Source organism: Salvelinus fontinalis, chromosome 3 (assembly GCF_029448725.1).
Source record: "Salvelinus fontinalis isolate EN_2023a chromosome 3, ASM2944872v1, whole genome shotgun sequence".
In the NCBI taxonomy this organism is placed as follows: Eukaryota; Metazoa; Chordata; class Actinopteri; order Salmoniformes; family Salmonidae; genus Salvelinus; species Salvelinus fontinalis.
The window spans coordinates 10,090,737-10,114,140 of record NC_074667.1 but is presented as its reverse complement, the minus strand read 5'-3'; the positions used below and the strand labels follow the sequence as shown (position 1 = coordinate 10,114,140).

The 23,404-nt window shown below is 42.4% G+C and overlaps 1 protein-coding gene across 2 annotated transcripts in view; it reads right to left on the bottom strand.

The window, feature by feature from the left end:
• LOC129838281 (protein kinase C alpha type-like) overlaps window positions 1-23,404 on the bottom strand; it is a 65,687-nt gene that overhangs the window by 14,090 nt on the left and 28,193 nt on the right. For both annotated transcript variants that reach the window (XM_055905140.1, XM_055905150.1), the window contains 2 exons: window positions 12,312-12,392; window positions 6,724-6,831 (listed from right to left, as the gene is read on the bottom strand). In XM_055905140.1, coding sequence (XP_055761115.1) covers window positions 6,724-6,831; window positions 12,312-12,392 — 189 coding nt within the window. The remainder of the gene's footprint in view (window positions 1-6,723; window positions 6,832-12,311; window positions 12,393-23,404) is intronic.

The window sequence follows — 23,404 nt, the reverse complement described above, 5'->3', positions numbered from 1 at the left end:
TCTCTTTTTTTCTGGGGTCAGTAGGGAGCCAAACAGATGGGGGTTGGTAAAAAGGAATTTGTCTCTCTTAGATGTAATGTGTTATTGTTGTCACTTACAATCGCACAGCAGGAGGCGACGTGGGGGCGCACTTTGTAGAAAACAACAACTCGACATTGAAAAACCATGAAACAAACATATTTCCTTGTTAAACTAGAGGAGGAGAAACCACACTCAAACAACATCATGACAAATGTCAATAATGACAGGCACTCTTTGTGGGTTGGATTCCCACTGGGGCCTGCAGTGCGAAAATGTGCGAACGTACAAAAGTAAGTTGTTTTGGATAAAAGCATCCTCTAAACGGCATATACAGTTGAAGTCGGAAGTTTACATACAGCTTAGCCAAATACATTTAAACTCAGTTTTTCACAATTCCTGACATTTAATCCTAGTAAAGATTATCTGTTTTAGGTCAGTTAGGATCACCAATTTATTTTAAGAATGTGAAATGTCAGAATAATAGTAGAGAGAATGATTTATTTCAGCTTTTATTTCTTTCATCACATTCCCAGTGGGTCAGAAGTTTACATACACTCAATTAATATTTGGTAGCATTGCCTTTAAATATTTTAACTTGGTTCAAACATTTTGGGTAGCCTTCCACAAGCTTCCCACAATAAGTTGGGTGAATTTTTGCCCATCCCTCCTGACAGAGCCGGTGTAACTGATTCAGGTTAGCAGGCCTCCTTGCCCGCACACACTTTTTCAGTTCTGCCCACAAATTTTCTATGCGATTGAGGTCAGGGCTTTGTGGCCACTCCAATAACTTGAATTTGTTGTCCTTAAGCCATTTTGCCACAACTTTGGATGTATACTTGGGGTCATTGTCCATTTGGAAGACCGATTTGCGACCAAGCTTGAACTTCCCGACTGATGTCTTGACATGTTGCTTCAATATATCCACTTAATTTTCCTTGCTCATGATGCCATCTATTTTGTGAAGTGCACCAGTCCCTCCTGCAGCAAAGCACCCCCACAACATGATGCTGCCACCCCCGTGCTTCACGGTTGGGATGGTGATCTTCGGCTTGCCAGCATCCCCCTTTTTCCTCCAAACATAACAGTGGTCATTATGGCCTAACAGTTCTATTTGTGTTTCATCAGACCAGAGGACATTCCTCCAAAAAGTACAATCTTCGTCCCCATGTGCAGTTGCAAACCGTAGTCTGGCTTTTTTTTATGGCGGTTTTGGAGCAGTGGCTTCTTCCTTGCTGAGCGGCTGATAAAAGAGTTTACAAGGTTTAAATATAAATTATTAAATAATTATACCCGGAAACTTAACCATTAGGGATTAGAGGTTATGTAGCATGGATAAGGAGTAATTAAAAGTATTAAACATAAGTCCAACTAGGTTAGACTGGGAGAGAGAGAAATGTGTGTATGCTTAAGAAAACACCTAGAAACAATTAAACTATGGTTGAACCGACCCGGCTATAACTCTGGGAAGATAATATAGGGCAGGGAGCACCCCTCCAGGTTTCCTTTATCTGGGGGGGACTGGAACTGTCAGCTGGGTAGTGAGAAACTGTGGTGACAATTGTAGAGAAGAAGATAGCTCTCCTAATGTGTGTGGAAGTATGTGCGCAGCTATAAAATGGATGTCTTTGTATTCTTGACTTCAGAGTGCTCTCGTGAATAAACATTTGACTATTGTAGGCTGGGCCTCTGTCTGTTTTCATTTAAACCAGTATCTTACAAATTCTGGGTTGCAGACTGAGTAGTTAATTGAAGTTCAGTTTATGAACATTGAGAACAAAATTCTCTTATCAGCGGCCTTTCAGGTTATGTCGATATAGGACTCGTTTGACTGTGGATATAGATAGTTTTTTTACCTGTTTCATCCAGCATCGTCACAAGGTGCTTTGCTGTTCCTGTGGGATTGATTTGAACTTTTCGCGCCAAAGTACGTTCATCTCTAGGAGACAGAACGCGTCTCCTTCCTGAGCGGAATGATGGCTGTGTGGTCCCATAGTGTTTATACTTGCGTACTATTGTTTGTATAGATGAACGTGGTACTTTCAGGCGTTTGGAAATTGCTCCCAAGGATGAACCAGATGTTTTTTTCTGAGGTCTTGGCTGATTTCTTTTGATTTTCCCATGATGACAAGCAAAGAGGCACTGAGTTTGAAGGTAGGCCTTGAAATACATCCACAGGTACACCTCCAATTGACTCAAATTATGCCAATTAGCCTATCAGAAGCTTCTAAAGCCATGACAATTTTCTGGAATTTTCCAAGCTGTTTAAAGGCACAGTCAACTTAGTGTATGTAAACTTCTGACCCACTGGAATTGTGATACAGTGAATTATAAGTGAAATAATCTGTCTGTAAACAATTGTTCGAAAAATGACTTGTGTCATGCTCAAAGTAGATGTCCTAATCGACTTGCCAAAACTATAGTTTGTGAACAAGAAATTTGTGGAGTGGTTGAAAAATGAGTTTTAATGACTCCAACCTAAGTGTATGTAAAGTTCCGACTTCAACTGTATTATATATTATAAAAAAAGGAAAACAGTACTTTTTTTATACAGTACCAGTCAAAGGTTTGGACACACCTTACTCATTCCAAATGATTTTCTTTATTTTTACAATTTTCTACATTGTAGAATAATAGTGAAGGCATCAAAACTATGAAATAACACATATGGAATCATGTAGTAACCCCATTTTGTTTTTAACAATTCTCAATATATTTTATATTCTTCAAAGTAGCCACCATTTGCCTCGATGACAGACTTGCACCCTTTAGGCATTTTCTAAACCAGCTTCACCTGGAATGCTTTTCCAACAGTCTTGAAGGAGTTCCCTCATATGCTGAGCACTTGTTGGCTGCTTTTCCTTCACTCTGTGGTGATTGTGATTGCCAGGGCATTCGATGCAGCACTCCATCACTTTCCTTCTTGTTCAAATAGCCCTTACACAGCCTGGAGGCATTCAGCTAGTCTGCTTCTCACAAAGACATGAGGGCTGAAAACAAATCTCAAATTTGGACTCATCAGACCAAAAGGACAGATTTCCACCGGTTTAATGTCCATTGCATGGGTTTCTTAGCCCAAGCAAGCCTCTTCTTCTTATTGGTGTCCTTTAGTAGTGGTTTCTTTGGAGCAATATGACCATGAAGGCCTGATTCACGCAGTCTCCTCTGAACAGTTGATGTTGAGATGTGTCTGTTACTTGAACCCCATGAAGCATTTATTTGTGCTTCAATTTCTGAGATTGGTAACTCTAATGTACTTATCCTCTGAAAGCATAGGTAACTCTGGGTCTTAATTTCCTGTGGCGGTCCTCATGAGAGCCCGTTTCATCATAGCCCTTGATGGTTTTTGCGACTGCACCTGAAGAAACTTTCAAAGTTCTTGACATTTTCCGGATTGACTGACGTTCATGTCTTAAAGTAATGATGGACTGTCGTTTCTCTTTGCTTATTTGAGATGTTCTTGCCATAATATGGACTTGGTCTTATACCAAATAGGGCTATCTTCTGTATGCCACCCCTACCTTGTCACAACACAACTGATTGGCTCAAACGCAAAAAGAAGGAAAGAAATTCCACAAATTCACTTTTAACAAGGCACACCTGTTAAATGAAATGCATTCCAAGTGACAACCTCATGAAGCTGGTTGAGAGAATGCCAAGAGTGTGCAAAGGGTGGCTACGTTGAAGAAACTCAAATATAAAATATATTTTGATTTGTTTAACACTTTTTTGGTTACTACATGATTCCATATGTGTTATTTCATAGTTTTGATGTCTTCACTATTATTCTACAATGTAGAAAACAGTAAAAAAAATAAAGAAAAACTCTGGAATGAGTAGGTGTTCTAAAACTTTTGACGAACTGTATATAATATATATATATTTTTTAAAATAGATTTTCCTTTATTATTTTCCCCTAACCCTACCATCCCTCCCCTAATTGCAGTATACTAATGGACAGCAACACTTAGGATTCTACTTCCAGCTTATACATACTATATACATTTTACAGACTCAGTATATTTTACAGCAGTTTACATTCCTAGTTGAACACGAATTCTAGCTCGCTTTTCTCTCTTTCTTTCTTTAAGTTTCTCAACAGCGTGCGTGGTCTTAGATAGCCCTATTAGAAAGTTGCCCACCTACATTGGAACATAGCGCTCATTAGGTGTGTGTCTGTCAGTGGCGTGCGTTACATCAGCAGGGGATGACATTGGTTGCATAGCCAGCCTTGCAGATACAGTACAGTTTAACAGAAAAACATAATAATGTGTTGTCATTGTAAAAAAGGTATTCCTGGCCGCGTCCAAAATTGCACCCTATCCCCTTCGTAGTGCACTACTTTTGACCAGAGTCTTTGTCGTGGGAGGAAGAGTGATATCCATTGCAATTTATTTTTAGTTTGAAACTCTGAACTTTTGGCAGCAACATAGCATCTGGGTATAGTGGAATATACTGTAGGATAGCATAGGGGAGTAAAACGAATCCAGATACTTATCTAACTCCAGAAACCTTTAAGCTACATTTGCTCAGGCCTCTAGCCCAACACTAACTCACCAAACCACGACTCTCTCTGTAATTCTCCTGAACCCAGTCGCCAGCCCAGTCCCGATATTCTATCCCATTCGTCATTTCACAGTCTTTGCAAGGGAGTTTGAGGTGAGTCTGTGAACGTGTGTGTGTGTGAGTGAGTAATCCTAGCTGGTCTAAAGGTGCAGAAAACTCATCCCAGCTGCAGTGTGAAGAGGCCAGGGAGAGTAATGAGAAAAGCTTGGCTAGAGCGCCTTCACACCTCTCCTCTCCTCTCCTCAAAAATTGCAGTGACACAGCGGTGGAGTGATGGCAGCAAAGCATGCTGGGTAATGTAACAACGCCAAAAATAACAGCCAGTCTATCTACTCCTGTCGTCTGTCGGTGGCAGCCACAGAATTGTGACTTAGACACGTGTGTGTGTGTGTGTGTGTGTGTGTGTGTGTCACAGCTGGTGAAAAGGAAAAAGTAATTTGTCAGGGTTGTGTTCCCAGGTTATGCTGTTCCCCTACAAGGGAACCCTTGTACGTTGCAAACGGAATCCTGTCTGCTTTGCTTGACTTCACCTTCAAAATGTAAACTTAAGGCCCAAAAGCGGCCTGAGAATCAGTCTGTGTCTCTCTGGCTGGTGAGCTAAGAAATCATGACCAGGTTCTCAGTGTTCTCTCCTTGCTAGAACACACACACGCACGCGCACACACCTCCCCGAGACCTTCTATCCATGCGAGCCTTAGAGGATGGCCCGTCCACAAAGGCAGAGCATTGGATCAAAGCAAATCCCCAATCTGCAGAAACAACGGAGGGACCTCACTCTCTTCCCTATGGGCCCTGGTCAAAAGTAATGCACTACAAAGGGAATAGGGTGCCATTTGGGATAGATGGAGGGATTTGAGGTAAAACGCTGTAGGACATTTCTGCTGCAACCTAAATACTACAGATGTAGAATCTTCCATTTTTTTTGAGGAGAGAGAGAGATGCGAAAGAGGCGGCGACAAAGAGAGCAAGAGAGAGAGAGGGTTGGCAGAGAAATTGAGGGGCAGACAGATTGCAGAGACAGTTGTTAGAAAGTGGTGGTAGTGTGAGAAAGGGGGAGAGTGAGAGAGGGAGGAAGGGATAGAGAGAGGGCTAGATGGAAGGAGAGGTAGAGAGGATGTGTGAGCTCTGAGGGTTGAAGTGGGGAGGTGTGGACACGAGTGTGTTATCACACAGTTTGTTGACTCGGCCCCGGGAACGCTCGTCTCTCCTCCTGCTCATGTTATTAGTGCCTTCACCTCTCCTGTCTCACACACGCACAACTTTCCCTATGTGTCTCCCTCTTTCTCTGCCTTTAATTCGTTTTTGGCACAATATGGCTGCCGTCCAACATATGCATACAGGTGGGTACTAGGAGAGATGGGACCCACACACTGTCAAAAATAAGGAAAAATTAGCTTTAAGCTTTTAAGTCTCCATCTCTCCTTGTTCTCCTATTTTGAAACCTACGCACCTGTAACAGACACTATTTGATCTAAAGGACCTTCAAAGAGCGCAGACGGCCACCCACCATAACACAGGTGGGCGCTACATCGTGATGAATAGGGGTGAGGTACACACATCCATAACTCCTCACTGTGCTTCTCCAATCTAGCTTGTTTTGAATCCACTTCTCTCCCCCCCTATAGTACAGTCTGCCCGTAGCTATGTAGGTAGTAACCCCCGTGCCTATAGACTACAGTAATAGATCCTTCAACGACAAAACCTCCAGTCTAAAGGTTACATGTCAGAGTCAGTCATATCTATCGACATAGATTCTATCGACATAGAATCTATCGACATACCACTTCATGCTCTTCCTACTGTACATGCTAATGGATAGTGTCTTCATAAAGGTCATTGTAAAGATGGCTTCAAAAGGTTGACTTCATGAAGTGTTAATAATTGGACCTAGGTCACAGTGGGTATGGGACTAAGTGTTATTGATGACAGAGGACGAGAGCAGGGGTGAGAGACTAGCTTCAAAGGGGAGTGGGGAAGACCATGGGTTTAAGGGTGATGGTTGTGGGGCAGGATGTGAAGGCATAAGGGCCATAGAAATATAATGACATTGACTTCAATGGGAATTTCCATTCAAGTAATTGTATTTCTATGAGAGGGGCTGAGGTTCAAAGGGTTCTTTGGGTCAAAGGTCGTACTCACCCCTTTGCAGATGGACACGGCCTCTTTGGACATTTGCTTGGGGTACGACACGTTGTGCTCCATGATGGACTGGAAGAGCTCGTCCTCGTCCTCACCATCAAACGGGGGCTGGGGAACAACACGTTATAGAGAACGTTATATGCATAGAACGTTATATGCATGTTGTAAATACGTTGCGAATGTTGTATACATGTTGTAAATATTTTATACATGTTGTAAATAGGTTGAGAATGTTATATACATTTTGTAAATATCCTGGGAATGTTTTATACATGTAAATAGGTTGAGAATGTTATATACATTTTGAGAATGTTGGGTTGAAAATGTTATATACATGTTGTAAATAGTTTGCAAATGTTATGCATATGTTGTAAATATGTTGCGAATGCTATATACATGTTGTACATTTGTTGACAATATCATGTAGATGTTAACACATCAGAATGTGTAGTACATCTGTAAGGACCTCAAATATGTCTAATGACCTTCGCCTTTAATTTTATTTTTTATTTTACCTTTATTTAACTAGGCAAGTCAGTTAATTAAGAACAAATTCTTATTTTCGGCCTAGGAACAGTGGGTTAACTGCCTTGTTCAGGGGCAGAACGACAGATTTGTACCTTGTCAGCTCGGGGATTCGAACTTACAACCTTTCGGTTACTAGCCCAACGCTCTAACCACTAGGCTACCCTGCCGCCCCAAATTTAATCAAACGGGTAAATTCATGATAATCTATCTAGTATCTTAATGTCATAATTATTCTTCAGGGGTCCTTTCTACACAGGGCCCAGTCCGCAACTCAGCAGAGTCTGTAAAGCAGATGTCAACTGTATAAAAAGTCAGCTTTAATAGAATTTTAGGAGCATAAAGACAATTATAAATTTCATGCTGGCTACACAAACAGCCAGAAAAGCTGGCCTCACAGGACTGCTTAAAACAGCTTGGCAGAAAAAGGGAAACATTTTCTTTGAAAAACACCAATTTGACATTGTGTGCTGTGGTGATTGTGTCCGACACTAGCTTGCGGTTTAAATTTTTGCATCAAGGGGATTCCAAGCCTATTTGAACAGAGTATTGTGGGGGGAAAACTAAGTCAAAAGGTTGTTGCCAGAGGCATCATCGGAATAAACAGAACCAACATGAACTAATCTGGTTAACCCTTCGATGGCCTAAAGTTCCAAACATTGTCATAAAAACACACTTGGAACAATTTTCTTTGCTGATGAACATTTACACTTCGGTACCAAAGCACCTGCTCAAAGCCATTGGATGTGTGTATATTCTACTCTTTCTCAGTCCAGTAATACAACCGAATAAGGGTTGTTATGGTGGCTTGTTGCGCAAAAGAGAGAGAGAAAGAGCGATAGAGAAAAAAAGGAGAAAAAATACACAAAAAAACATTTATGAAACGGAAGATAAAAATCAACGAAAGAGGTCTAGACCGTAGAGTGAAAGAAACAAGTTCCATACAAAAGTTGCCAGCTGGGAGGGAAATGAACTCGATGGTCCAGCTATTTTCTCCCTCCACCTCTATCATTACTAACCATAATGCATTGTGACACATCATTCATGTAATATTTTTAATTTCCACTAGACTAAACCCTTTGGCAAGCGATACCTAGGCTGCTTTCTGCTCTCTTTATCTGATACACAATACACTGCACACCCTCTTCAGAGGGAAACACACACACAGTCGACCCCCCCCCCCCCCCCTACAATCCTGAGGTCATATAAGCCAAATTAACTACTTTCGGCCTGTGAGTGTGTACATTTTCCTGCCCCAGGGCCTTCCCTCAGTAGATGGCTGGGCTGCTGCTCATCCATCACGCCATCTGTTTCTGCCCAGTGAGCGGGACGGGATGAAGCTCCTGGCCACTGGCGCCCCAAACACACAGCGAGCAAACAAACCCATCACCCTTACTGAACACAACAGCAGGGAGTTAGCACTGGCCGCATCTCAAATGGCGCCCTATATGGCTATACCCTATGTAGTGCACAGTGTAGGCTGCTGGGAGGCGCTATAGGAGGATCTGCTCATTTAATGGCTGGAATGGAATTAATGGAATGGTATCAAACACATCATGGATATCACGTTTGACTCCGTTCCAATAATACCTTTCCAGCCATTACAATTAGCCCATCCTCCTATAGCTCCTCCCACCAGCCTCCACTGGTAGTAGGGCTCTGGTCAAAAGTAGTACACTATATAGGGAATAGGGTACCATTTCGGACGCTCACTCAGAGTATTCGATAGCGTAGCCGCTTAGCCAGTCAACTGACCAGTCAACTGCCCTTACTGATGGTTGGGACGGTTATGGACTTAACCGAAAAGCATCTGTTAAGCCTTTACACTCATACCCATACACGGGTTGAAAATGGCAGATTGGAACACAGTGGCTGTACAGTAACATGCTATACATGACGTCAGAGCTCTGGCTCTGCACTTCACAGCGCTGTGTGGGTTTTGACTGACAGCCGTTCTGAATTTAAGCACCTCGCAAGACAAGAAGGTGCCTCCATCCCTCCAGATAGTTGGGGAACTTTAGCAAATGTTTTGTTGTCTGAGTGAGGGAAATGCTGTAAATTAAGAGGACTATGTATTTTGAAAGATGAGACATGAGGATTAATAGTAAATACCGCTTTGATATCATACAAGCAAGGCAAACACAGGAGTCCAAATGTGCACTTCACATTTCCATATCAATTATAATCATGTCATATAGAGTGTAGAGGTCGACCGATTAATCGGCAAGCCCGATTAATTAGGGCCGTTTTCAAGTTTTCATAACAATCGGGCATTGGTATTTTTGGACGCCGATTATGGCCGATTACATTGCATTCCACGAGGAAACTGTGTGGCAGGCTGACCACCTGTTACGCAACTGCAGCAAGGAGCCAAGGTAAGTTGCTAGCTAGCATTAAATTTATCTTATAAAAAACAATCTTCACATAATCACTAGTTAACTACACATGGTTGATGATAGTACTAGGTTAACTACCTTGTTCTGTGTTGCATATAATCAATGCGGTGCCTGTTAATTTATCATCGAATCACAGCCTACTTCTCCAAACGGCGGATTATTTAACAAATGCGCATTCGAGAAAAAAGCACAATCGTTGCATGAATGTACCTAACCATAAACATCAATGCCTTTCTTAAAATCAATACACAGAAGTATATTTTTTTTTAAACCTGCATATTTAGTTAAAAGACATTCATGTTAGCAGGCAATATTAAGTAGAGAAACTGTGTCACTTCTCTTGCGTTCATTGCACGCTGAGTCAGGGTATATGCAAGTTTGGGCCGCCTGGCTCGTTGCGAACTAATATGCCACAATTTTACATTATTATGTCATAACATTGAAGGTTGTGCAATGTAACAGCAATATTTAGACTTAGGGTTGCCACCCGTTAGATAAATTACGAAACGGTTCCGTATTTCACTGAAAGAATAAACGTTTTGTTTTCGAAATGATAGTTTCCGGATATGACCATATTAATGACCAAAGGCTCTTCTTTCTGTGTTTATTATATTATAATAAAGTCTATGATTTGATAATTAAGTCTATGATTAGATATTTGATAGAGCAGTCTGACTGAGCGGTGGTAGGCAGCAGCAGGCTCGTAAGCATTCATTCAAACAGCACTTTACTGCGTTTGCCAGCAGCTCTTCGCTCTGCTTGACCCACAGCGCTGTTTATGACTTCAAGCCTATCACCTCCTGAGATTAGGCTGGCAATACTAAAGTGCCAATTAGAACATCCAATCGTCAAAGGTATATGAAATACAAATGGTATAGAGAGAAATAGTCGACGTGTCATAATTCCTATAATATCTACAACCTAAAACTTCTTAACTGGGAATATTAAAGAACTGGGAATATTGAACCACCAGCTTTAATATGTTCTCATGTTCTGGGCAAGGAACTTAAACATTAGCTTTTTTACATGGCACATATTGCACTTTTACTTTCTTCTCCAACACTGTGTTTCTGCATTATCTAAACCAAATTGAGCATGTTTCATTATTTATTTGAGACTAAATAGATTTTATTTATGTATTATATTAAGTTTAAATAAGTGTTCATTCAGTATTGTTGTAATTGTCCGAATAATCGGTATTGGCTTTTATTGGTCCTCCAATAATCGGTATCGGCGTTGAAAAATCATATTCGGTCGACCTCTAATACAGTGTCAACGTTTATGACCACTATGTATGATGTACAGTTACAAGGTGACATGACGTCATACCCTGGGTTGTCCTGAACAGAATGAGCCAATGTTTGTCTATTGTGAAGAAAAATCACAATGGACAAACATATGTTGCACCTCCCCCAGATTTTACAGGAGAATTCTTATCATGATACTTAATGTAGCCAGAGTATTTTCTGATTTTTTGTCATCAACAAATGCATCCACAATGTATACTGTCTATGTATACTGCACATAAAATCCACAATATGGTGTTTGGATTCAGTCTTGTGTCAGGAGAACTGTTGTGTCCTCAATTTTGGTCGAATAATTGCGGCATAATCTCCAAACTGTTCCCTTTCAACTGCTACCATGGTTATTCATATGCTTTTCATATTTCTCCTGTAAGAAACATTACAATTTAGCCCTATTCATATATGCCAATTCCCACGTGTATAAAGGGTTAGGGCACAGAATATGAACCTGGTCTCAGAGCATTTCATATTATTCTGTATGTAAATCCGAGACACTCCATTTTGTATGATATGTTTTACGAATTACAATTCGCATTATATGCCACGAATTTGCAAAACGTACAATATGCTACGAATTTGCAGAATGTACAATATGTTAGGAATTTGCAGAACGTATGATATGTTAGGAATTCTAGCAAGGTGGCTAAAGTTAGCTAGCTGGCTACGTTACCTAGGCTAAGGGTTAAGGTTAGGGCTATGTTTAGGAGTTATGTTAAAGGGTTTTAAGGTTAGGGTTAGGGGAATGGTTAGCTAAAAGGGTTAAGGTTAGGGGAAGGGTTAGCTAAAATGCTAAGTAGTTGCAAAGTAGCTAAAAACTAGTAAGTAGTTAAAAAGTTGCTAATTAGCTGAAATGCTAAAGTTGTCGGTGATGGGATTCAAACTCGCAACCTTTGGGTTACTAGACGTTCGCGTTATACGCCCACCCATCCACCCCGACCAACCACCCTATATTAGTTTTCATCTTAAGAAACCATCTGTCTTATGTAACCATACCAAACGTAACACATCACACTAATTTGAGTGTCCCGGATTTACGTTTACCATGTTGCGTCTAGTCTATGAGACCAGGCTGGAAATACATGCACAGGCATGAGAGAAGGTGGGGGTGGGTTGGGGTGGGGGTGGGGGGGGCGAATAGTTGAGTCTATTTGAGAGCTGTCCAAAATGACGCCATGTCCCATCAGAGGGGTGCAGATGGGTGACGACATTGTGTGTGTGTGTGTGTGTGTGCTTTCGTTCTCATGAGACTGGATTACTGTAAGGTCAGTGGGAAGGTTACCCGACTGTGTCTTTATCTAGAAACCTGAAGGATTTGCACGTGAGTGTCTGTGTGTGTGTAGAGCGAGGTGGGGGGCACACTCACCTGTCCTGCCAACATTTCGTAGAGCAGCACTCCGTATGCCCACCAATCCACTGATAGCCCGTATGGCTGGTATGCAATAATCTGGAGAGACAGAGAGACAGAGAGAGACAGAGAGAGACAGAGAGAGCCAGAGAGAGAGCCAGAGAGAGAGCCAGAGAGAGAGCCAGAGAGAGAGCCAGAGAGAGAGCCAGAGAGAGAGCCAGAGAGAGAGCCAGAGAGACAAAGAGCGAGAGAGAGAGACAAAGAGCGAGAGAGAGAGACAAAGAGCGAGAGACAAAGAGCGAGAGACAAAGAGCGAGAGACAAAGAGCGAGAGACAAAGAGCGAGAGAGAGAGAGACAAAGAGCGAGAGAGAGAGAGAGAGAGACAAAGAGCGAGAGAGAGAGAGAGACAAAGAGCGAGAGAGAGACAAAGAGCGCGAGAGAGAGAGAGAGACAAAGAGCGAGAGAGAGACAAAGAGCGAGAGAGAGAGCGAGAGAGAGAGAGAGAGGGAGAGCGAGAGAGAGCGAAAGAGAGCAAGAGAGAGCAAAAGAGACCGAACGAGCGAGAGAGAGCAAGCGAGAAAAAGCGAGAGAGAGCGAAAGAGCGAGAGCGAGCGAATGAGCGAAAGAGAGCAAAAGAGCGAAAGAGAGCAAAAGAGCGAGAGAGAGCGAAAGAGAGCGAGAGAGAGAGAAATAGCGAAAGAGCGAGAGAGAGCGAGAGAGAGCGAGAGAGAGCGAGAGAGAGCGAGAGAGAGCGCGAAAGAGAGCGAGAGAGAGCGAAAGAGAGCGAAAGAGAGCGAAAGAGAGCGAGAGAGAGCGAAAGAGAGCGAGAGAGAGCAAGAGAGAGCGAGAGAGAGCGAAAGAGAGCGAGAGAGAGCGAAAGAGAGCGAGAGAGAGCGAGAGAGAGCGAAAGAGACCGAAAGAGACCGAAAAAGAGAGAGAGAAAGCGAGAGAGAAAGCGAGAGAGAAAGCGAGAGAGACAGAGACGAGAGAGACAGAGACGAGAGAGACAGAGACGAGAGAGAGCGAGACAGAGACAGAGACGAGAGACGAGAGAGAGCGAGACAGAGACAGAGACGAGAGAGAGCAAGACGAGAGAGAGCGAGAGAGACAGAGACGAGAGAGAGCGAGAGAGACAGAGACGAGAGAGAGCGAGAGAGACAGAGACGAGAGAGAGCGAGAGAGACAGAGACGAGAGAGAGCGAGAGAGACAGAGACGAGAGAGAGCGAGAGAGACAGAGACGAGAGAGAGCGAGAGAGACGAGAGAGAGTGAGACAGAGAGCGAGAGAGACAGAGACGAGAGAGACAGAGACGAGAGAGACAGAGACGAGAGAGAGCGAGACAGAGAGCGAGAGAGACAGAGAGCGAGAGAGACAGAGACAGAGAGCGAGAGAGACAGAGACGAGAGAGAGCGAGAGAGACAGAGACGAGAGAGAGCGAGAGAGACAGAGACGAGAGAGAGCGAGAGAGACAAAGACGAGAGAGAGCGAGAGAGACGAGAGAGAGCGAGAAGGATGAAAAGAGTTACATGGGATTAGATAAGACAATGCACATGTTCACAGAAGGTGAAATGCTGGCAAAGTATATACACATTACAGACAAAGAGACAGGCACACACACACACATTTTTTAAAAACTTTTAGTCTCACACCACACTCTGCATCAGCTACAGTAACACATTCATATGCATGCACACACACACACACACACACACACACACACACACACACACACACACACACACACACACACACACACTAGCCGTTCACATTGTCGGCACGATATGTCTATCGCTAACTGACAGTACCCAAGAGAGTCCGAGACACATGCCTTCCACACACGCCCCACCAGTCAATCTAGCTCTTATTAGCAATTAGCATCCTCTTCTAGAGGGAACCTGGTTCATTACTGAGAGAGCAGGCACATCCTGTCAACCAGTTTCACCATCTGCTGTTGTGTCCCCCTAGCTTATCATTGGATCCATTCTAATGAAGACACGAGACAGCCTTGCTGGAGCGAAGTACTGCTATGTTGCAGAGGGAAAATCCATCGATGCAAAGTAGAAGTACGGTCCATGGGAGAATTCACTGATGCGAAATAAATGGAGGGAGACAATGTTATTGTTTTGTGAAGTGGTGGGAGGCGTATCTCTACTTGTGCAATAACAGCTGGGGTAAGTACGCCCATGCATGCAAGAACACATTATGCATGCATGTGCATACCAAGGGACGTTCATTGAACATGTGGTAGAAGCCGAGAACAAGACACCTGAATCCCCAACAGTGCTAGAGGAGAAGCAGCTGCACGACTAGACGGCTGCCGGCAGAAATGAAGCTGAAGAGGTGCCTTGAGTATCAGAAGGAAAACCCGAGCGTCTTACTGTGTCGTGTTGGAAAGTGTAGCAAACCGGAACTTCTTTTCAGAGGACGTGTCCAATAAAACGAGTGCATCAATGAATACATCAACACGAGGGACTGCTAGAGGAAGATGATCAATAATAGATAGGCCATTATGTCATGGAGATGAGGTGGGGAAAGAGGTCAGTGCTTTGTTTTTCACACACGGTATAAGGAGAGGGTGTCTTTGTGTGTGTGTGTGTAAGAAGAGTGTGTCTGTGTAACGAGCACACAAGCAGGACTTTAACCTGTTTCCCTAACAGTAAATACAATATTGGATTGTTTTCTGTTTGGTCGTCCTGTCTTTTTGGCTTAACCAGGCCATACTCAGTCTCAAACTAAACTGAACAGGTCAAAATTGATTCCATGAGTATATCAATCTTTCTCCATGAGCTACACTACTGGTCAAAAGTTCTAGAACACCTATTCATTCAAGGGTTTTTCTTTATTTTGACTATTCTCTACATTGTAGAATAATAGTGAAGACATCAAAAAATGAAATAACACATAGCGAATCATGTAGTAACCAAAAAAGTGTGAAACAAATCAAAATATATTTTATATTTGAGATTCTTTAAATAGCCACCCTTTGCCTTGATGGCAGCTTTGCACACTCTTGGCATTCTCTCAACCAGCTTCACCTGGAATGATTTTCCAACAGTCTTGAAGGAGTTCCCACATATGCTGTGCACTTGTTGGCTACTTGTCCTTCACTCTGCAGGCCGACTCATCCCAAACCATCTGAATTTGGTTGAGGCCGGGGGATTGTGGAGGCCAGGTCATCTGATGCAGCACTCCATCAATCTCCTTCTTGTTCAAATAGCCCTTACACAGCCTGGAGGTGTGTTGGGTCATTGTCCTGTTGAAAAACAAATGATAATCCCACTAAGCCCAAACCAGATGGGATGGCGTATCACTGCAGAATGCTGTGGTAGCCATGCTGGTTAAGTGTGCCTTGAATTCTAAATAAATCACAGACAGTGTCACCAGCAAAGCACCTCCATACCATAACACCTGCTCCTCCATGCTTTACGGTGGAAAATACACATGCGGAGATCATGCGTTCACCCACACCGCGTCTCACATTGACACGGCGTTTGGAACCAAAAATCTTAACATTTCCACCGGTCTAATGTCCATTGCTTGTGTTTCTTGGCCCAAGCAAATCTCTTCTTCTGATTGGTGTTCTTTAGTAGTGGTTTCTTTGCAGCAATTCGACCATGAAGGCCTGATTCACGCAGTCTCCTCTGAACAGTTGATGTTGAGATGTGTCTGTTACTTTTACTCTGTGAAGCCTTTATTTGGGCTGCAATTTCTGAGGCTGTTAACTCTAATGAACATATACTCAGCAGCAGAGGTAACTCTGGGTCTTCCATTCCTGTGGCGGTCCTCATGAGAGCCCGTTTCATTTGATGGTTTTTGTGACTGCACTTGCAGAAACTTTCAAAGTTCTTGACATTTTCCGGATTGACTGACGTTCATGTCTTAAAGTAATGATGGACTGTCGTTTCTCTTTGCTTATTTGAGATGTTCTTGGAACAATATGGACTTGGTCTTTTACCAAATAGGGCTATCTTCTGTATACCCCTCCTACCTTGTCACAACACAACTGATTCGCTCAAACGCATTAAGAAGGAAAGAAATTCCACAAATTCACTTTTAACAAGGCACACCTGTTAATTGAAATGCATTTCAGGTGACTACCTCATGAAGCTGGTTGAGAAAATGCCAAGAGTCCGCAAAGCTGTCATCAAGGCAAAGGGTGGCTATTTGAAGAATCTTAAAATATAAATATATATTTTGATTGGTTTAAGACTTTTTTGGTTACTACATGATTCCATATGTGTTATTTCATAGTTTTGATGTTTTCACTATTATTCTACAATGTAGAACATGGTAAAAATAAAGAAAAACCCTTGAATGAGTAGGTGTCCAAACGTTTGACCAGTAGTGTACATCAACCACAGGTCTATCTTAGGTAACGTTTCAGATGGATACATGCTTTTTAAACCCCTGGGCCAGGGATCAGAAATGACACAGGAGACAAAACGACTCAATCGTCCATATTGAGAATGACGACCGTTATACACTGCTCAAAAAAATAAAGGGAACACTTAAACAACACAATGTAACTCCAAGTCAATCACACTTCTGTGAAATCAAACTGTCCACTTAGGAAGCAACACTGATTGACAATAAATGTCACATGCTGTTGTGCAAATGGAATAGACAAAAGGTGGAAATTATGGGCAATTAGCAAGACACCCCCCAAAACAGGAGTGATTCTGCAGGTGGTGACCACAGACCACTTCTCAGTTCCTATGCTTCCTGGCTGATGTTTTGGTCACTTTTGAATGCTGGCGGTGCTCTCACTCTAGTGGTAGCATGAGACGGAGTCTACAACCCACACAAGTGGCTCAGGTAGTGCAGTTCATCCAGGATGGCACATCAATGCGAACTGTGGCAAAAAGGTTTGCTGTGTCTGTCAGCGTAGTGTCCAGAGCATGCAGGCGCTACCAGGAGACAGGCCAGTACATCAGGAGACGTGGAGGAGGCCGTAGGAGGGCAACAACCCAGCAGCAGGACCGGTACCTCCGCCTTAGTGCAAGGAGGTGCACTGCCAGAGCCCTGCAAAATGACCTCCAGCAGGCCACAAATGTGCATCTGTCAGCATATGGTCTCACAAGGGGTCTGAGGCTCTCATCTCGGTACCTAATGGCAGTCAGGCTACCTCTGGCGAGCACATGCAGGACTGTGCGGCCCCACAGAGAAATGCCACCCCACACCATGACTGACCCATCGCCAAACCGGTCATGCTGGAGGATGTTGCAGGCAGCAGAACGTTCTCCACGGCGTCTCCAGACTCTGTCACGTCTGTCACATGTGCTCATGTGCTCAGTGTGAACCTGCTTTCATCTGTGAAGAGCACAGGGCGCCAGTGGCGAATTTGCCAATCTTGGTGTTCTCTGGCAAATGCCAAACGTCCTGCACGGTGTTGGGCTGTAAGAACAACCCCCAACTGTGGACGTCGGGCCCTCATACCACCCTCATGGAGTCTGTTTCTGACCGTTTGAGCAGACACATGCACATTTGTGGCCTGCTGGAGGTCATTTTGCAGGGCGCTGGCAGTGCACCTCCTTGCACAAAGGCGGAGGTAGCGGTCCTGCTGCTGGGTTGTTGCCCTCCTACGGCCTCCTCCACGTCTCCTGATGTACTGGCCTGTCTCCTGGTAGCGCCTGCATGCTCTGGACACTACGCTGACAGACACAGCAAACCTTTTTGCCACAATTCGCATTGATGTGCCATCCTGGATGAACTGCACTACCTGAGCCACTTGTGTGGGTTGTAGACTCCGTCTCATGCTACCACTAGAGTGAGAGCACCGCCAGCATTCAAAAGTGACCAAAACATCAGCCAGGAAGCATAGGAACTGAGAAGTGGTCTGTGGTCACCACCTGCAGAATCACTCCTGTTTTGGGGGGTGTCTTGCTAATTGCCCATAATTTCCACCCTTTGTCTATTCCATTTGCACAACAGCATGTGACATTTATTGTCAATCAGTGTTGCTTCCTAAGTGGACAGTTTGATTTCACAGAAGTGTGATTGACTTGGAGTTACAATGTGTTATTTAAGTGTTCCCTTTATTTTTTTGAGCAGTGTAGTTCTACAGCTGACATGGTTGTGCAACTGCCCATCTGGGGCACTGGGTCAGTCAGACAGTGAACATGAAGGTGGAGTGGTTGTCAATAAGCAACAGCTAGACAAAGATATCACACCATCTCCACACTATGCTGAAAGAGATGCTGGTAGAGCAGATAGTTGAGCTGACCCAAACCAATGGAAACTCTGGAGGCCAGACTGAGTACCAGTAGGGTCCAGGAAGAGGAGCTGAGAACCAGACTGAGAAATACAGAAAACCAGGTTGATGAATGAAGGAAAATTAATCAAGGTAAAGAGAGTTATAACGTATTATTACTTGTTCCAAAGGATGTATGAGCCCTTATCACGTTTTATAAATACATTTTCACGTGGCACAGGGTACTAAATGTACAAACCATACTACATACTATTTAGAACATACGGTTCAGTAAAAAATGTATGCAGTAAGCAACAACGTACTAGGATCGTCCATATTGAGAAGGCGCCATCTAAATGCACAATCGCGTCTGTTCGCGCCACTCGTTCATTTTGGAACAGCACGTCCCCTCTTCTGATTATCAGCTATTGCCAAATACACGTGGGTCTGATAAGATTATTCTCTTCCTCAATAGTGTGCTGTCAAGTCATACTAGATGAAACGCTAAATATGACACCCTGGCATTTCAATCATCCTACACTTCTGAAGTTTCACATACTATAAAACTAGCCTTGGTATTCGGACAGGCCCAATGACTCTGATTCATTATAAGCGTCTTGTAATGCATTATGACATCATCATAATGTACCTAAGATTGTGTAATCGTTGTCTTCACAGAAAGACCAAGAGTGGCATTCTCAGCTGCACTGACAGAGGATGGTTCCGGAAGCAACAAAAGGACCGTTCAACACTGAAACTACTTTGGTCTACGGGAAGGTCATCACCGACATCGGCAACGCCTACAACCGGTAATGTGAAGCACAAACAATAACATTTCTCAAGAAATTTGGAGCCAATAACTGAAAAAGGATAAAGCGATTCTTTTCCCGGTAGATCTATACCTTTACCATTGCAACAGGGAATGCATATATTTCCTGGGCAATGTACTATATAGATTTCCTAATTCCTAATTTACTGTAACATATAACTGGTAACCATCTATAATTGATGAAAAAATGTAAATGTGTACAGTGATGTGTAGAGTACATTAGCAATTTCAGTTTAATTTCACTTCATTATATTAAAATATCATCAAATGTTTTCCTGTGGGGTGTGTCCAATTCCAATCCAATTCAAATGATGAATTAATTCGAATTAACTTCACTAGGGTAGGGGGCAGCATTCGGAATTTTGAATGAAAAGCGTGCCCTATATTAAACTGCCTGCTACTCAGGCCCAGAAGATAGGATATGCATATAATTAGTAGATAATTAGTATATTTGGATAGAAAACAGTCTAAAGTTTCCAAAACTGAAAATCCAACCAGGAAGTAGTATTATTTTGAAAGGCTGTTTTTCCATTGAAAGCCTATTCACCATACAAAGACTTAGGACCCAGTTCACGAGCTCTGTGGCTTCCTCTACACGTGGCCAGTCTTTAGACATTGTTTCAGGCTTTTACTAAAAAAAATTAGGGAGATAGAGCACTTTCAATCAGTGGCCAGGGCCCATTTCCATTCATCAGCCATGCGCCTGATCAGGAACGCGCCTTTCTTGTTTCTCCTTTCCTATTGACGAAGCTTTTGTCCGGTTGAAATGTATTGATTATTTATGACTAAAACAACCGTAGGATTGATTTTAAACATCGTTTGGCATGTTTCTCCTAACTTTTATTGTACTTTTTAAAAACTTTTCGTCTGGACTTAGTGCCATAAGCATTCGGATAACTGGACAAAACACGCAAACAAAAAGGAGGGGCATTATCGAACAAAACAAACATTTGTCTAACATGGAGACCTGGGAGTGCCACCAGATGAAGATCATCAAAGGTAAGTGATTAATTTTAATGCTATTTCTGACTTTTGTTACACTCTCCTTGGCTGGAAAATGGCTGTATGGGTTTCTGTGGCTAGGTGCTGACCTAACATAATCACAAAGTGTGCTTTCTCCGTAAAGCCTTTTGAAATCTGACACAGCGGGTTGGATTTACAAGAAGTTTATCTTTAAAATGGTGGATAATACTTGTATGTTTGAGGAATTTTAATTATGGGATTTCTGTTGTTTTGAATTTGGCGCCCTGCAATTTCACTGGCTGTTGTCGAGGTGTGACGCTAGGGTCCCACTTATACCAGAGAGGTTAAAGAGCAATTCACAACTAAATTCTGAATTGACCCCAAATCTGGTGTGTCCTGATTCTTCTTACATTAGTAGTATCCCTATTTACATTGTACTGATAATAGCAAAACAAAAAAACTGTGTTAAGCAATACCATCAGTAAACTATTGATAATTGGAATGATTGATCAAAATCGGTATATTTATAAACCATTTATTAAGCTCCTTCGCTACAGGTATGTTCATGGCACCAGTGAGAGGACTCCACCACTTCACCTTCTATTGCCATACACATGGAGCCAAGATAGCATTTCTGTTCACGAAAGGAGAGAGAGTTGTTGGTACGGCAGATCCCATAACATCTATTGATGGTTCAGATAATGAATCTAGCGGGGCTGTACTGATGCTTGAGGAGGGAGATCAGGTCTAGGTGCGCCTTGAAGCCAACTCATGGATCTGGGTAGAAAATGACCGCAACCTCAGCACCTTCACTGGCATTCTGCTATTTGCCCGGTGTATTCTGTATGGGGATAAGTTCCACATCATCTGTTTGACAGATCCAGCTACATGTAACAGAAAAAAATAATAAAAAATAAAAAATAAAAAAATGAATGGACAAGATTAACACTGTTTATTTAAATAAAAAAAAATCTCAGTTTAGTACATCTGTGGTGTTTACAGAATGACACACATAATAACCCTGCCTCTGGCAGCTTCCATCCTGCATTTACTGTACACAAACCAACAGCGACGTGTGAGGCTGTTTTATACATTTTATGCTGAGTCATTGTTACTATCACATTGTACATGTAGCCTATTGTGAGGTGTATGTTCTTATTCATATTCTCGGGTGTATTTGCTGTTGCTCATAGCTTTATGACCTTCTTCAATGTATCTGTGGGTTGAAGAAGTATTGAAAAATAAGGATTGGAAGAAAAAAAACATGACCTGAACGAGAAGGATATCTTGAAAATAATGATTAACCTGTTGGGGATGGGGGCGCTGTTGAGACTATTTATGCTAATTGGGTAATTTTTGAAACGGCTTCCCACAAAATCCTTGATCGTACAATATGCATATTATTATTATTATTGAATAGAAAACAGTCTATAGTTTCTATAGGAGTTGAAATTTTGTCTCTAAGTGGAACAGAGCCCATTCTACAGCAATTTCCCTGACATGGAGTCAGATTTCAGAAATGTTGGCCACTGTTCTGAAGTCAGTTAAAAGGGCACTGTTATTGCTATGACTATACGGACACTTCTTACGTCTTCCCCTGGATGCCTTTACGTGATGACGATTCCAATGGGGTCGATTGCGCATTCACAGGCCCTACAAATGAAAAAACCCTGTAGCTAGCAAGTCTTTTCTTGCTGCGTAACGCGCGTGGAGGACACCGACCCCCTCCTGTTCCAAGCGTTAGTTTAGCCTGTTATATTTCTCCGGTCATCTTTTCACTCGTTATAGGAGTTAAAAACATCATAAGGTAGTTAATTTAAAGCGTTTTATAGCAATTTATATCCGTTTAGTGCGATTTTGGGACATTTATTTTTGAAACGATGTGAATAGCTGGGCACGCTTTTCAGTTCATCCCGAACGCAGTTGGCATTTCCACATGGCAAGAGGACAGCTTTCCACCAAAAGACGATTACTCCCAAGAAAGGATCCTTTGCCCAAGATACTGATGGAAGAACAGCTCAAAGTAGGACATTTTTCTTATGATAAATCGTGTTTCTGTCGAAACATTTTAGTGGCTTAGGACGCCATGTTTTTTGACGTAGCTTCGCTTGGCGCAAACTGTATTGAAAAGTAAGGATAAATTAAAAAATGTAATTCCGCAATTGTATTAAGAATTAAATTGTCTATCAATCCCTGTCCACCCTATATTTTTTAGTCACGTTTATGAGTATTTATGTATAAGAGTAGATCACTGTCTAAGTGGCGCAAGGACATTTTCTGACCAGCTGAGCTACATTTCACATTGTCTAACCATGATTTTGGTGGCTAAATATAAACGTTTTCGATCAAACTCTATATGGAATGTGTAATATGATGTTACAGGAGTGTCATCTGAAGAATTCTGAGAAGGTTAGTGAAAAAATGTATATATTTTTGGCGATGTTGACGTTATCGCTCACTTTGGCTAGAATCAATGCTGGGCTGCTATGTGCTATGTGCTATGCTAATATAACGATTTATTGTGTTTTCGCTGTAAGACACTTAGAAAATCTGAAATATTGTCTGTATTCACAGGATCTGTGTCTTTCGATTCGTGTATGCTGTGTATTTTTACGAAATGTTTGATGATTAGTAAGTAGGTAAACACGTTGCTCTAAGTAGTTTTTCTAGTCCATTTGTGACGGTGGGTGCAATTGTAACCTATGCCATCTACCTGAAATATGCACTTTTTTCTAACAAAACCTATCCCATACCATAAATATGTTATCAGACTGTCATCTGATGAGTTTTTTTGTTGGGGCTATAAATATCTTAGTTTAGCCGAATTGGTGATGGTTACTGGTGTTGGTGGACAAATAAAAGATGGTGGATTATGCTAATGTGTTTTTAGGTAATAGATGTACATCTTTACATATTGTGTCTTCCCTGTAAAACATTTTAAAAATCGGACATGTTGACTGGATTCACAAGATCTGTGTCTTTCATTAGCTGTATTGGACTTTAATGTGTGAAAGTTAAATATTTTAAAAAAATATTGTTTTTGAATTTCGCGGCACTGGTTTTTCAGTGGGGGGGGGGGGGTGCCGCTAGCGCCACGCTGATCCTAGACAGGTTAACAGGCGTTCACT